At 47.3% G+C, this 13941-nt stretch overlaps 2 protein-coding genes across 18 annotated transcripts in view; both read right to left on the minus strand.

Moving 5' to 3' along the window:
* ZNF582 (zinc finger protein 582) overlaps positions 1-7465 on the minus strand; it is a 136508-nt gene extending 129043 nt beyond the window's left edge. For 13 of the 15 annotated variants that reach the window (XR_012126938.1, XR_012126940.1, XR_012126939.1 and 10 more), the window contains exons 1-4: positions 7106-7446; positions 5696-5783; positions 4435-4561; positions 4112-4207 (exon numbers count right to left, since the gene is read on the minus strand). Coding sequence is in view for 8 of the 15 variants with exons in the window: in XM_073226697.1 (XP_073082798.1) it covers positions 4112-4207; positions 4435-4561; positions 5696-5783; positions 7106-7446 (652 nt within the window). In the remaining 7 variants the exon portion in view is untranslated. Of the gene's footprint in view, positions 1-3332; positions 3629-4111; positions 4208-4434; positions 4562-5695; positions 5784-7105 lie in introns of those variants that run through there. The other 2 variants (XM_037026076.2, XM_073226694.1) reach the window with 2 other exon arrangements.
* Positions 7466-10222: 2757 nt separating this feature from the next.
* Positions 10223-13941, minus strand: part of ZNF667 (zinc finger protein 667) — a 41109-nt gene continuing 37390 nt past the window's right edge. The window contains exons 6-8 of one of the 3 annotated variants that reach the window (XR_012126941.1): positions 12758-12824; positions 12195-12302; positions 10655-10896 (exon numbers count right to left, since the gene is read on the minus strand). Coding sequence is in view for 2 of the 3 variants with exons in the window: in XM_073226712.1 (XP_073082813.1) it covers positions 12760-12824 (65 nt within the window). In the remaining variant the exon portion in view is untranslated. Of the gene's footprint in view, positions 10897-12194; positions 12303-12757; positions 12825-13941 lie in introns of all 3 variants that reach the window. The other 2 variants (XM_073226712.1, XM_073226711.1) reach the window with 2 other exon arrangements.

Raw genomic sequence — 13941 nt, forward strand, 5'->3', positions numbered from 1 at the left:
ATCTTACAGGAAAAATAAAATCACCAGAGCTGGCTCAAGAATGGCCAAACATGAACGTGAGACTCCATGTGCTTAACAGGATATCTGTTCACACGGCCCAGACTTTATAGATTAAACAAAGCAATACAATGTAAGAGTGGGTGCTTCTTTTACGACATAAAATACCCCTCTCTCATTTTAAGTCTGATATTATGCTTAAGAACACATGGAACACATTCCTATTAAGGTCAAGGAGATTAGATGTAAGCCACCCCGCTGACACGGGTCTGGAGCTGTAATGTACCCCCCGCCCTCATCAGACAGGAAGAACAACCAGGCGGGATCAAAGTGCAGGAACATCAGCGCCGCTGGCTGCGGATATGACCGAACACTGGCAGAGCTCGAGAAAATCACATGAAAAACTGTTCTAAACAATGAGCAGGGACAGCACCTGCACCTACCGGGCTGAGCGATTCCTGACGTGTGTGACTGTAGAATCGCTGTGCTGTATACCTGAAACTAACAGGATCCTGTCTGTCAACTGCACCGCAGTGAAAAATAAGAATTTTTTTTAAAGTGATAAAGTTCAGTAAGTTGGGCTAACTTCAAAATCAGTCTGAAGACATGAATGGCTTGTCACACATAAAAAAACTACCATTTGGAATACAGCATTGGGATGAAAGGCCCCCATTTCCAGAAGCAATGAACATAAAATACCTTGGATAAATGTAGTAAGAAATGTACAAGATCCACATAAATAAAACTTTAAAACCACCAGGGACAGACATAAATGAAGGGAAAAGCTTTTCATGTTCTTCATAAAAGACCCCACGTAATTAAGAAATAGTTTTCTTCTGAATTAATCTGTACATTCACCATGCTGTTTACCATCATCTTACCACGAATTACATGATTATTATTATTTTTTATTTTGTTATCATTAATCTACAATTACATGAAGAACATTATGTTTACTAGGGTCCCCCCTTCACCAAGTCCCCTCCACAAACCCCATTACAGTCACTGTCCGTCAGTACATGATTATTTTTTTAAACCAAATCTAATTCTAATGTTCAGATGGAAAAATTAATGAGAACAGCCAGGAAAATTCTTAAAAATAAGTGTGAAAAGGGCTATTTTAATTAAACCCTCAGTAATTTAAACAGTATGTACAGACACGTGGTTAGAGAGATGAATGGGATAAAAGAAAAAGCCCACAACGAGACTCAAAGAGGTAAGACAGCAGATGGAGGAGGTGGCTTTATAGATTAGTGGTGAAAAGCTCCAATCAGTTAATGAATGCTGTGCCAATAACTGGGTAACAATATGGAACACTGTGTGAAATCACATCTTACAGGAGGTAAAACTCCACATGGGTCATAAACAGCACCATAAATATACTGGCAAGATGACAGGCGACTCATTGCACAACCTCAGAGCGGGGAGTCCTCTTTACGTATGACACAGACCCACACGTGTAAGCAGCAAAAAATGAGTCCCTCAAACCTGTGCTGTCAAAACTCTAATGACAAAGACAAAAAAAGAATCTGCTGTCTGACATCAGGAGTGGTCGGCAGAGGAACGGCCTCAGCTCCCAGTGCCCTCTGACCCCCAACCTCACACCTCGGCTCCTGGTGCCCTCCAACCTCTGACCTCATGCCTCTGCACCTGGTGCCCTCCAACCCCCGACCTCACGCCTCGGCTTCCCGGTGCCCCCTGACCCCCAACCTCACACCTCGGCTCCCAGTGCTCCCCAACCCCGGACCTCACGTCTCGGCTCCCAGTGCCCTCCAACCTCTGACCTCACACCTCGGCTCCGAGTGCTCCCCAACCCCTGACCTCACTCACTCCCAGGGACCAACCACCACCTCAAGGGGTATGAATCCAACCTGTGAGGGACACGTCGTTCTCGGCTCCCCATCTTAAATTCTCGCAGGGGCACTGTGCTTGTGGAAATTGTGTACTACACACTCTTGTCTCGCGTCACATTGCAACTCTGGCTCTGAATCAGGTAAGATTTTGTCCCCTGGGGGACATCTGGCAATGGCTGGAGACATTCTTGGTTGTCACAGCTGAGAGGAGGGGTCTGGCAGCATCCAGTAGGTGGAGGCCAGGGAGGCTGCTCGACACCCTTCTGTGCCTGCGATGGCCCCCCACAACAAAAAGCTAGCCCACAAAACATCCACACCGCAGAGGCTGACAAGTCCCCACCCAGCGCAGGAGTGCCCAGGGAGAGGGGACAGGCGGGAAAGACTGAGGCAGGAAGATGCCTGTCGTGCCAAAGCCGGTGCGGGCAAACCTGTGCCGTCTGCTCTCGTGCTCCCACACAGAGCTGAGTGGTTGCAAGAGACCAGAGGGCCCGCAATGCCTGAAACATTTCATCTGGCCCTTTATAGGAAATGACTGCCAACCCCTGCGATAAAGGAACAGCAAAGCGGCTGGAGTAGCTGTAGCCGAATGAGCAACGGAGTGCGGTAAGAGATGAAATCAGAGGGGAGGCGGTGAGGCCGATCGCATGGGGCACACAGTTCCACAGACCCTTCCTGGGCTCTGCAGATGCTCTCATTTGCCTGGTCTGCCAGCCCCTGGCTGCACACGGCCACCAAGCAGGGAAATGTGGCAAGGGCAACCGTGGAATGGAATGCCACATTTCATTTAATTTTAGGTAAAACTGAAATTCAACAGCACTATATATGGCTGGTGGCTACGTTGGGCAGTGCAGACACAGAGCTTTCTGGCCAGGGTGTGGAGTTCGGCTTTTCCCTTGTGGGTGGGGGCTGCTGGCAGGCTCTGGGCAGAGATGTCACACACACTGACAGAAGGTTTGAGGAGGCCTCTGGCTGCTGCAGAGAAGGCAGTGCAGCAGACAGGAGTGGAAGAGAGGGGCGCAGGGCTCCTGCTGCTGCCTAAGCCAGAGGCGGGGCTGGGGTGAACGGGGTGGTAGCAGTGGTGTTGGGGAGAAGTGGTGACATTCCAGATGTATTCGAGGTAGAGGTAAGGACTGACTGACAGACTAAGTGTGGGAGAGAAAAGTCAAGGCTGCTTCACAGTTTTGACTTAAACAAGTGTAAGAACAGAGTTCCCTACATCAGATTTTTAAAGGGCTTTATGTGAACTAGGACATTATAATTTTTCTAAGCATTTAAAAAAGGATAAGAAAATTATGTTTCTGTACTAAGTCTGTTCAGAAAAATAAGCCAGAAAAAGTTGATGGCATTCATTAGGTTTTAACTGAATGCTGGGTTCCTTATAGTGTCAACTGAACAGTAAGGAAATAAAACACTAACTTAATGTGTATTCAGTTTAAATTTAAATGGTTATGTATTTTTAAATTGCCAAGAAAAATAAACAACTTTGTACATTTGGGAAAAAAAAAAAGAATAGAGTTCCCTATCACATGCAGCACAGGGGAAGGGCAGATTTACTAGGGAGGATCAGGGACTTCTCTTCGGACTTGTCAGGTTCCAAGTGCCCAGAGCGCATCCGAGGGGCCACGAGGAGAAGGCAGGTGGGTGAGGCACCTGAGTCTAAGGGGGAAGCTGAGGCGGAGATGATCTGTGCCGGCCGGCTGGACTTTATGCAGTGATGGGAACGCTCTGCGCTGCTGTCCAGCACAGCCGCCACGAGCCACAACACAGCCACTGAACATCTGAAATGCGCCAAGTGCAACTAAGGTACTGAATTTCTAACTGTGCTTAACTGAAATTAACATAAACTGCAACGGCCACATGGAGCCAGTGGTATGAACGGCCACAGGATGAATGGTATTTACAGTGTGGCCACGCACAAGGCTCTGGGGATGGAAATAAACAGGAAGGAAGTGGCCCACGTCAGCCCTGGGGTGTGCCAGCATTTAGAGAAGGTAAGAAAATTCACCAAAGGACACTCAGGGTAGCTTAATGAGGGAGGTGAGAACTAGAGGTACTCATGACCCGAGGACGCAGAAACGTCCCAGGAGGGAAACCACTTTTGCCAAATGCTGCTGAGAAGCCACAGAAGGTGACGACTGGGACCTGACCTGTGAGTCTGGCAACCGGAGGGACAATTTCCTAAGTCTAAGGCCTGCTTCCTTGCCGACCAGCTGCACAGTCATCTGCAGTGCCGTCTCCCCTCCCACACCCGCCTCACTCACCGGGGCGCGTGCCGCCTGCCGCTGCCATCTCCACCGTCCAGGGCTCTCTGCCTTGCTCCAGGAAGGAGATCACGTCAGGTTTGGAAATGGCCAGACCTGGATGTGACAAAAAACATGCTATCTGCTTACACTGTGGGGCCACAGAACTCAGACCCACGACCTAGCCACTGAGGAGAGGTGGTTGCAGGAAGGGTCAGGGGACGATGTGACAAGTTTCAGCCTGTGGAGCTGCACTTTAACCACCCAAAAGGCACCCAGAACTGAGAAGGAAGGAACAGACGTGCCTGAAGGTCTCATCCAAACTAACGAGCAGGGCTCCTTACCCAGGGACACCAGGTTGCTATAGGTCTCCAACATCACGTCTCTGTACAAAGCCCTCTGAGCAGGTGCCAGCCACTCCCATTCTTCTTGGGAGAAGACTACGGCCACGTCCCCGAACGAGTCTGACCCCTGCAACAAGAGGCGCTTGTGATGTGCACATTTCAAGGAAGTGTTTCTCGACGGGATGAGAGCGGGTGGAGGGGGTCTCTGTAGGAACGGGGAGGTGGTGAGAATGAGGCTAGGGCTGGGGGCCTGTGATGAGAGCAGGTGACAGAGAAGACGGGCCTGAATAAACCACAAGGTGCTAACATTCTCAAACTTTCCTTTTACTCCAAACCAAGGCTCTGTACACAGGTCTGGGACGCTGAGTAAAATCCAGCTAAATGGAGTTTTCCCAATTATGAGAAACAGTTGCCTACTCTGTCCTTGTCCTGCTTGCAATGTGAGACCTACAATTCCTACTTTTATGGAAGAACAACAACAAAACACAAACCAACACACTTCGATGGGCTTACATCCAAGTATTTCACTAAAGAGATACTTTCAATCTCTGACACGAGAATTTTCATGTAAACTGAGAGCTGCCTGAAGAACATACCACAAGCATTATCCTTACAAGGAAAATCTTGGGTGAAGGTTACTTTTCATTAGCTGTACAATTTTCTACCCAGTGAAAAAAGGGCTCAGTGTTCGCTTACTAAGGAGGCCGAGTTTGGATCGGATCTCTGCGGTTTCTTCCCAGTTCTGACTATCCATTTTCTGAACAATTCATGTTTCACAGTCCCCAGCTCCATACTCTCTCTCTTTCTGGCTGAAGAAGGTAATGGAGAATGACCCACATTCCAATGCTCCGTTCAACCTTAAACTGGACGCCAATTCTGACACCGGATCCCTCAGGGATTCCCAGCTAGGCCTCAGTTATACCCAACTGTCAACGCCTCCAAAAACACACCGTGCCCTGTGCTGAAACTGAGGCCAACCTAGCTAGGTTCCCTGCTGCTCCGTGCGGTAGCCCTTCAAGCATCCACCTCCATGCATCAAACCTCGGTCCTGCTTTTATACGAGGAAATATAATACAACACTCCATCTGGATCCTGACCGAAGACTGAGCCATCAGAAGTGGAAGCTCTGCAGACTGCATCTGTGGGTGTGGGTCGGAGAGCAGGGGGCCACGGGAGGATACAGCTGCCTGGTCTTGTTAGTCCCGAAAATGGGATCCTCTAGGATAAGGAAAGCGAATATTCCCATGATTTTAAAACTCACACGGGACATGACTTTCAGAATGTCACGGGTTGGTGGGCCCTCCTCCTGGTCTGTCCCCCCGGAGGGGCGGAGTCCCGAGGCGGCGGAGCTGGGAAAGGAAGGAGCAAAGATGAGCAGCCAGGCCTGTCCCACAAATCCCAGGATGCCATGGTTACGAGTCCCCACCTCTGTGCCCCCTCACCCCCAACAAAAATTAGAGGAGTTGGGACAAACTGCGGCCCTAACCAACTCCAGGAAACCCAGCCTTAGTTGCCCGCTGCAAGGAGACAGAACAGGGGCCCTCTCTTGTCCATTTCCCCTCAATACCCAGAGAATTCCACCTTGTCACTGATGTAGATCTGACAGGGAACGCTCAGACCTGGCCCAGGTACTGAGACCACAAGGTGTCCCAGGGGCAGGGAAGGCTGTCCTCAGGCCAAGGAGCACCCTGGCCTGATGTGCATCAGCCCAGCCCACAAGGAAGCCTTCCTAGAACCACACCACTTCACTCTCATGCCTGCAACCTAACACCTTCACAAGTCTCCCTACCTCTTTACCCAACTTCCAAGTTCACAACCCCACAGCTCCACCTAGGGCCTGGTGGACACCACTTTGAGGACCCTGCCTGGAGGCAACAAATGGGATGTGGTTGCAGGGGGGACAATTAGATGGAACAAGCCCGGGCTCCATTATTATCACACAAACATGCCCCTGCTCAGAGACGTAATAGCAAGCAATGCGGCATGCATGACATTTGCTCAAAGAGCACATAACAGTGCACAAGTAGGCATGCGAATGGGTCCTTTCTGGCACAGCCCCACAATGGAACACCAAGTGACTACCAAAAATGATGTGGGACATTAACTGACAAGGAACGGTATTCACACCTGGACCCTTTATACAACAAGGGAGCATTCAGGAAAGAGGTCAAACCCACCCACCTACTGACCACTGGACTGAAAACAAAACCACCAAAAAAACCCCAAACATAATAAAACTAGAATAGGAAGCATGCACATATTAAGAATGATGTCATTTAACCACTTCCTGAGTTCATTAAATGAGTAGCATTTTATAAAGGAGTTTAAGACAGTGCCTGCCACGTTAAAAACATTTAATTCTAAGTAACGTAAAAAAATTGAATATGAATTTTCCACGATATCATGTAATAGGAATTTTTCATCATGACCACGGTTCCAGTATTACATGGAATATTTTATTATGTGAGTGGCGCATGATTTACCCAACCCTTTCCGCACTGCTGGACATAGATATCTTTTTACACGATCATCTAAAGAATGTTCCTAAGTAGCTGTCTGTGCTTCTAAACTAGTGGTCCTAAATCTTGCAACTCTTAGAGAATCTCCTAATACAAGAATGAATGTACAAAACTCGGCATTTCTGTGGGCCGGGGACCCCCCCCACACCCACCTAAGGGGCCCGTGGACCCGGCTGCGAGCTTGGCCGCGTGAAGAGGACGCTAGGGGGCAAGCCGCGGAGGCCGATGGGAAGTATAGTCCAGAGCCGGAAGAGCCGCAACCGACCCCGCGGCGAGGCGTCCGGGTTCTTCCCAGGCCCGAGACCCGCCCAGCCGCGGCACCCGCTCCTGCACCGACCCCCGGAACGCCCGGCAAGTTCCGGAACCCCTCACCCGCCGCCTCTTCGGGTACGGGTGCCACCGCGGCCGCGCCCCCCCCCGCCAACCCGGGGGGCGCCTCCTCCTCAGTAACGGCGGACTCGCCGCCCGGAGCCGGAAGATGGCGCAGGCGCATATAGTACCACCGATGCTGCGCCGCGATTGGGCCAGCGCCGCAGTCTCTTCTGGGAAACGTAGTGTCTAGGCGTAAAGCTCCGGAGCTAAACCGCAAGGCCGGATCTCGCGATGTTTCGGGTGGACGGGCCGCGGGAGTGCGAGAGTGCGTGCGTTAGGAACCATCGCGGGCTCGACGCGGCGGGGTCGCGGCCATCGGTGGCTGTGCTGTGTGCACGCTGTTGCTGGGTGACCGTTGGCCATTGGGTGGCTGTGACCGTTAAGCGTTTGGTACGTGCTTGTGTGTAAAAGTGTGTCTGGGAGAAATTTTCTCACCTACGAAGCCATCATTTCTGCGAGCAGTAGGTTTCAACCCCTGGCAAGTTCACCATGGATTCAGTGAGACCAAAGAATGACTATGGAACGTTCTTGGGGTGAAAGGGTTTATACCTTTATACATAACTTTATACATAAACTTTATACATAACTTTATTCACAGGTCAATCACTAGAATCTCGTCCACTCAGAGCGAGTCTGCATGCAGCAAGCCGGTCTCTCCTCCGGGCCTCTTCGCCCCCGCGACCATCTCAGTCTCTGCCCTTGGTGCTGCCACCCCTCCAGTCTCTGCTCTCCTGCAGCTGTGCAGCCCAGAGCACTGTACTTGCCAGAGACCTGGGCAGAGCTCTTTAGAGTCAATAAGAACGTATTGCCCACAAGTGTGTAGAGAGCAAGCCGACCAGGGCCAGGTGAGAATCCTGGCCGTAAGAACTTTCTTTTTATCCCCACTAAGGTTAAACATATATGTGTTTAATATATATGTGTGTGTGTGTTTAAATAAAGTATCTTATGAAGGAGAAGAAAATAAGCAAACATGTCTTAAATGGGTTGCCAAGCAGCATCTTGTTGCTGGCTGGTATCTTTCAGCCTAGTCCCTGAGCCCCACGTAGTTTGGAAGCGCTGGACTTTACACAAACTGGGGCAGTGTGGTCCAGTGTGGTCATCCGTCCGACATCCTGGGGGTGGCCAGGCCCCGTTAGGTCTGGCCTCCCGATGCAGAAACCCTCCCTGACCAAGGTGGTACAGTTCATCCCTGAGCTGGGCCCAGGCCAGAGCCCTGATTTGGCTTTGTTTATGTTAGAATATGTACTCTTGTGCCTTCTTGAAATATCAGAGGTTTGTTCCTTGTCCATGTTGTTGCATGTCTGAAGGTGGTTGTTTCCTCCAAGTTAACCTAGAGATGTAAATGTGATAAAAGTGCCAGTGCCCTCAGGATGTGCTAATTCTTGTCAGATACTAAGGCACTCAAAGTCTTCCATAGTTCTGCGGTATTGGCTCATGAATTGTCTGACTGGTGGAAGAGAAAGTTCAGAAATCTTATCAAATACAGGGGATTTAGTGTGTAATAAAGGTGGGGGCAAATCACTGGGGCAAAAGTGGACTTCTTTTTCTTGGGGAATAACTGGATAGTCATTTGGAAAAAGATTAAATTGGATTCAGACCTCACATCATGCAAAAGAATGAATTCAAATTGATGAGAGGTTTAAATTAAGCTGTTCAAGCACCAGAAGTACAGAGGTGAATTCCATTTAGCGTGAATGTTTGGGAAGACTTTCTAATTATGCCTTAATAATCCAGACTTAATAAAAGGCTGCTACTTTTGATCATTTAAAACAAATGTACTTTTGTAAGGCAAAATACACTATAAACAAAGGCAAAAGACAAATGACAAACAAAATGTTTACTTTATATGTGTCATAATATATAAAGATAAAATATGTACAACTTTATAATATATGAAGACAAAAAATTACAGCAACTTTTGAACTTAGTTTTGTTTTCATCATAGCATGGGCATCATGATTTGGACTTTTTGTTCGTTGTAGGATTGATCAAATGAATAAAAAAAAATGTATTGATTTATTGGGAGCCAGTGTTTTGGTGTGGGAGAAGAGAAAGAGGGTGATGGAAGGTTTGGAAGAACCCTGTGGTGTTGGATTGGTGTAAATGCCTAACTAAAAATGTGGGTGTCTACCTCACCTGGGTCAAAGTTAACAATAGTGATGTCATTTGATAATACATACTCGATAAGATGTGGTGAAAATGGCACTTGACCTCTGTGGTCTTCCTCCTCAAAACACACGATCCCAGTCCAATGATAAAACATCAGACAAATGCCAATTCAGAAACATTCTACGTAATACCTGACCGAAATTCCTCAAAATTGTGACAGATATTAAAAACAAGGAAAGCCTGAGAAACCATCACAATCAAGAGGAACCTAAGGGGACATGACTGCAAAAACAAATGTAGTGTCCTGGATGAGATCCTAGAACATAAGAGGACATTTGATAAAAATGAAGAAAGATCTGAGTAAAGTATGGACTTTAGTTAATAATAACATCAATATTTGGTTCATTAATTGTAACACAAATACCATATGAATAATGAAAGATGTTCATCAGGGGAAACTGGGTGCAAGGTATACAGGAGTTCTCTACCATCATTGCAATTTTTCTGTAAGTCAAAAACATTTAAAAAGTTTAAATTTATTCATTAAAGTCTTATTATTACTTAAAAATTTTTTTGTGTGTTTTCTGCTTATTCTGGTAAATGGACCTGGACGCAATGATGCTCCATAGCAATGAGCATAAACCTAGCGCCCAGACCTTGGTTTCTAAATACCATTCTCTAATAAAAGGAACTATTACCAGCTGAGAACGCTACTGTTTTTCCCAGGATTGTGTCTCAGAGGCGACAAAGAATGAAGTCAGCAGACAAAGAGGATGGAGGAACCAGCAAAGCTCTTTTAATGAGTGAAAGGATAAAGTTCCTGCTGCCTAGGAGGGGCTCCAAAGGAGGATGTTGTGGGGGTCTGCAGTTTACATTGCCTCCTGAGAGGAGGATGTCCCACCCTGAACTGATGACATCACAACCCACTCTTGATTGGCTGAAAGTACAATGCTTCATTTGCACAGGGCATAACCAATCAGCTCACATAGGGCATAACCAATCAGAGTTGAGGTCTATCTTACTAAGTACTTTTTGGCTGAATTTGATTGGAGATTTTTGAAACAAGGGGCCCGAAACTTCTTAAAATCTACAAAGGCTTTGAAACTTACAGGGGTCCTGAACTGTTACCTGTCTGCCTTCCTCTATTACCTGCCTCCAGAACCAGAGCTTCTTGAACAAATGTCTGATTCTGGACTGGGACAGGGAAACACATGATGAGTTTGGAATATCTTCTTGTGCCAAAAAGTAGGGAAATGCTGACTCTGCCTTCAGAGTGGTGGATGGGCCAGTGTGATGGAGCCTTGGAGAACGGAAGACATTTGCTTTATGATGTCGCAGTGGCCTCGTGAAAATAGAACCAAAGAGAATGCGGGCTCTGGGCTGGGATCTGGAAGACGGAAGGTGCAAGGAAGCCCAGAGGAGGTCACGTGGCCATTCCAGGCTTGTGCTGTGCTGGATGCTTCTAAGAAGTGACCAGAGGGGACAATTAACATCGGGGCTTCTGGTCAATCCTGCAGTGGGGTTGGCTGGACCTCCTGAGGCCATGAGCATAAGGCAGCTGGACGATCTAACTGGGAACGAATTTGAGCTGAATCACAAAACCCTAACAAGGCTGAAGGCAGGGAACCCCCAAGTTCCCGAGTAAGGACGGGGCATTTGTGGCCAGCCAGTATGACCAGACTGGACTGAGATCTCAGCAGTTAAATGAGCTGCCTTCTGTTTCTCCTGACCTGTGGGGCTCCGAACTACATTTTCCAGAAGTGACTGTGGCTCTGAGCCAATCATCTTTTCCACTGACCAGCCACCTCAGCCCTAATCTAGAAAGGCGATCGACGGTTGCAGAGAAGGCGGGGAGGAGGTAGATTCTGTGTATGAAGGTGGAGCTGACAAGATGTGCAGCTTTACTGGGTGGAGTAGCAAGAGAGAGAGGACTAGTCAAGGGTAACTCCGGGGAATTCTGAAGAATGGGAACATCACTAACTGGGCTAGGAAGACCCAGAGAGGAATATGTCTGTGGGGGTTAAGAGTGAGTGTTTGGTTTGCAGTGGAATAGTTTGAAATGCCTGTTAGACAAGTAGAAATAATGAGTATCATTTTAGGGGGTATGTGTGGGCCAGAATCTTAGATTAGAAAACATTTTTATCATGTAACTAGTTTGTATTCAGTTACGTACTGAGGCAAATCCAGCTTTTCCTTGCCCCCTTTTTTATTTTGCTCAAAATAAATTACCCCTAAATTACAAATGTTCATCTTTATTTTTCTGTAGAACTTTATAGGGATATTTTAAAATATTTGCTTCAATCTCTTGGGAATTTGTTATGCTGTACTGTGATGAATCAATTTACTATCTGTAAAATGTATACTTTGAAGAAAACTTTTTTCTTCATGACCTATAAATAATTACATTACGTGGTTATTCTAAAAGAACGACTAAAATTTTTCTTCTACAGAGTTCTCTTTCATCTCTTTTGTTTCCTAATTGTAAAACTCGTGTTGGGTCCTTCGGATCTATTTTTTATTCTCTGATGTAGTCTCTTATTATTTTAATTTCTTTGATTTCTAATTAGATATGTATTGTCATGCAACAAATTACCCCAAAACTTAATGGCTTAAACAATAGTCAACATTTCTCTCTCACAGTATCTGTGAGTCAAGAATTTGGGAGCAGCTTAGCTGGGTGCAGTCAAGATGTCATTTAGGGCTTCAGTCAACTAAGGCTTAACCGGGACCCGAATATCTGCTTCCAGGGGTCTCACCCACATGGCTTGCAGGTTAGTGCTGGCTGTAGACAAGGGCCCCAGGTCCACTCCCTGCGGGCCTCTCCGTAGGGCTGATTGAGTGCCTTAATGACATGGCGGCTGGCTCCCCCTAGAATGATCCAGAAGTTCCAATGTCTTTTGTGACCAAGCCTCTGAAGTCACGCAGCACCATACCTTGTGGGCCACATAAATGAGCTCTGACTGAGCCCGTGTGGGCAGCACTACACGAGGATGTGAGTACTAGGAGGCAAGGATCGCCGAGGGCCATCTTGGCGGCTGGCCGCCACAGTTCCTGACTTTAAAGAGTAAATTAATGTCTCCGTGCCTCCCTTTCTCTCAAATGCACAGTTGCCTTGTCAATGACTTTCCAAGAGGTCACTCTCAAAGCACGTGCAGAGTGACCACAGCTCCTCCTCATTGACCCCGGCTACAGTCATGCTTCTCCCATCTTTCTCCCCGAAATGGGACCAGCCATTATCACATGAATGGGATCCACTGTGGGGAGACCTCTGTCTACCGCATGGTGCCCCAAACAAGAACTTAATCAACAAAGTGTGTTCTGACCTTTAGCTGTTTATTCCCTGCACGACCACGTCCACAGGAACCTCCCATAGCTCTTCTGAGATGCAATCTAGATCATGAAGGAAACAAAAACTTTATTTTTCACTAACAGCAATTATTCGGGATTAACCCAGTGTTTGCTCTTAATACTGACAAGTCTATATACTGTTTTTCCTGTTTTATGATTCTCTCTCAGTTAACTAGAAGAAAACACATTCAAATGTACTCTGAGTATTTTAATACTTAAAATACATCCTCCCGGTGATGCCGGGGTTCTTGTTCACGGAGCCAAAGAATGAACTTCGCAAGCACTTGAGGCAGGAGAGCCAGGTAGAGGCTTTTATTTAGAGATGAAGTGAGAGGACAGAGCTCCTGGCTCAGGCCAGGAGGGGACAAGAGAGCCCGTGGTCAGCTCATTGTCTAGGGGATTTATAGTCGGTTGAGGATTTTCAGGAATAGGGGTAAAGGGCTAGGGGTGCATACTTGTTGAGTGGCCCAGAATGCCCATTTTTGGTGAGTAACAGAAATTTTCTGCTCTGATTCTTTCTCAGGATAGCAGTTTCCCTCTGGGAACAAGTCAATTAAGACTGCCTGCCCTGCCCCCAAGGTGGGCTGAATTGTTGCCTGTTTGCTGAAGTGTGCTAAGAATCTTACTTATTAACTTTTTGGGATGTTTATAGCTGGGCTTGTTAACCAAGTTAATCTTTTGCTCGGGTTGCGATTACTTGATTAGGATCAGAGAAGGAAACACAGCATACAGGTACAGTTAAAAATAAGCTGGGCCTTTTTGCAAGCTAAGGTAAATTTTACAGTGTCATTATCTAATTGATACAGTGAAGCCACGGGTTATGCTGAGACATTTCTCTTTATCTGCAGAACACTCAAAACATTCCAGGCCAAGTTGCTCCTGGCCTTTTGAGCTGTAATTGATCTCACTGAAGATGTCTATATTCCTAGTTGTCTGGTATCTTTACCCTAGAGAATTAGTGTGACTGGCTTTGCATAAAGCTTAACACATTTCGATAGGAACTCCTTTGCACATTGTTACAGTTTTGACTGTAATTACCTTGCTCTACTTTTTTTCTCCGGAGGCACTCATCCTACTCTGCCTACACCCACGGCTCGGGACCCTCCGCAGCACGCCAGGCACCCACACAGGGGCCCGCCAGCTGGGTTACCAGGACCCG

Source organism: Manis javanica, chromosome 17, assembly GCF_040802235.1.
Source record: "Manis javanica isolate MJ-LG chromosome 17, MJ_LKY, whole genome shotgun sequence".
NCBI lineage: Eukaryota > Metazoa > Chordata > Mammalia > Pholidota > Manidae > Manis > Manis javanica.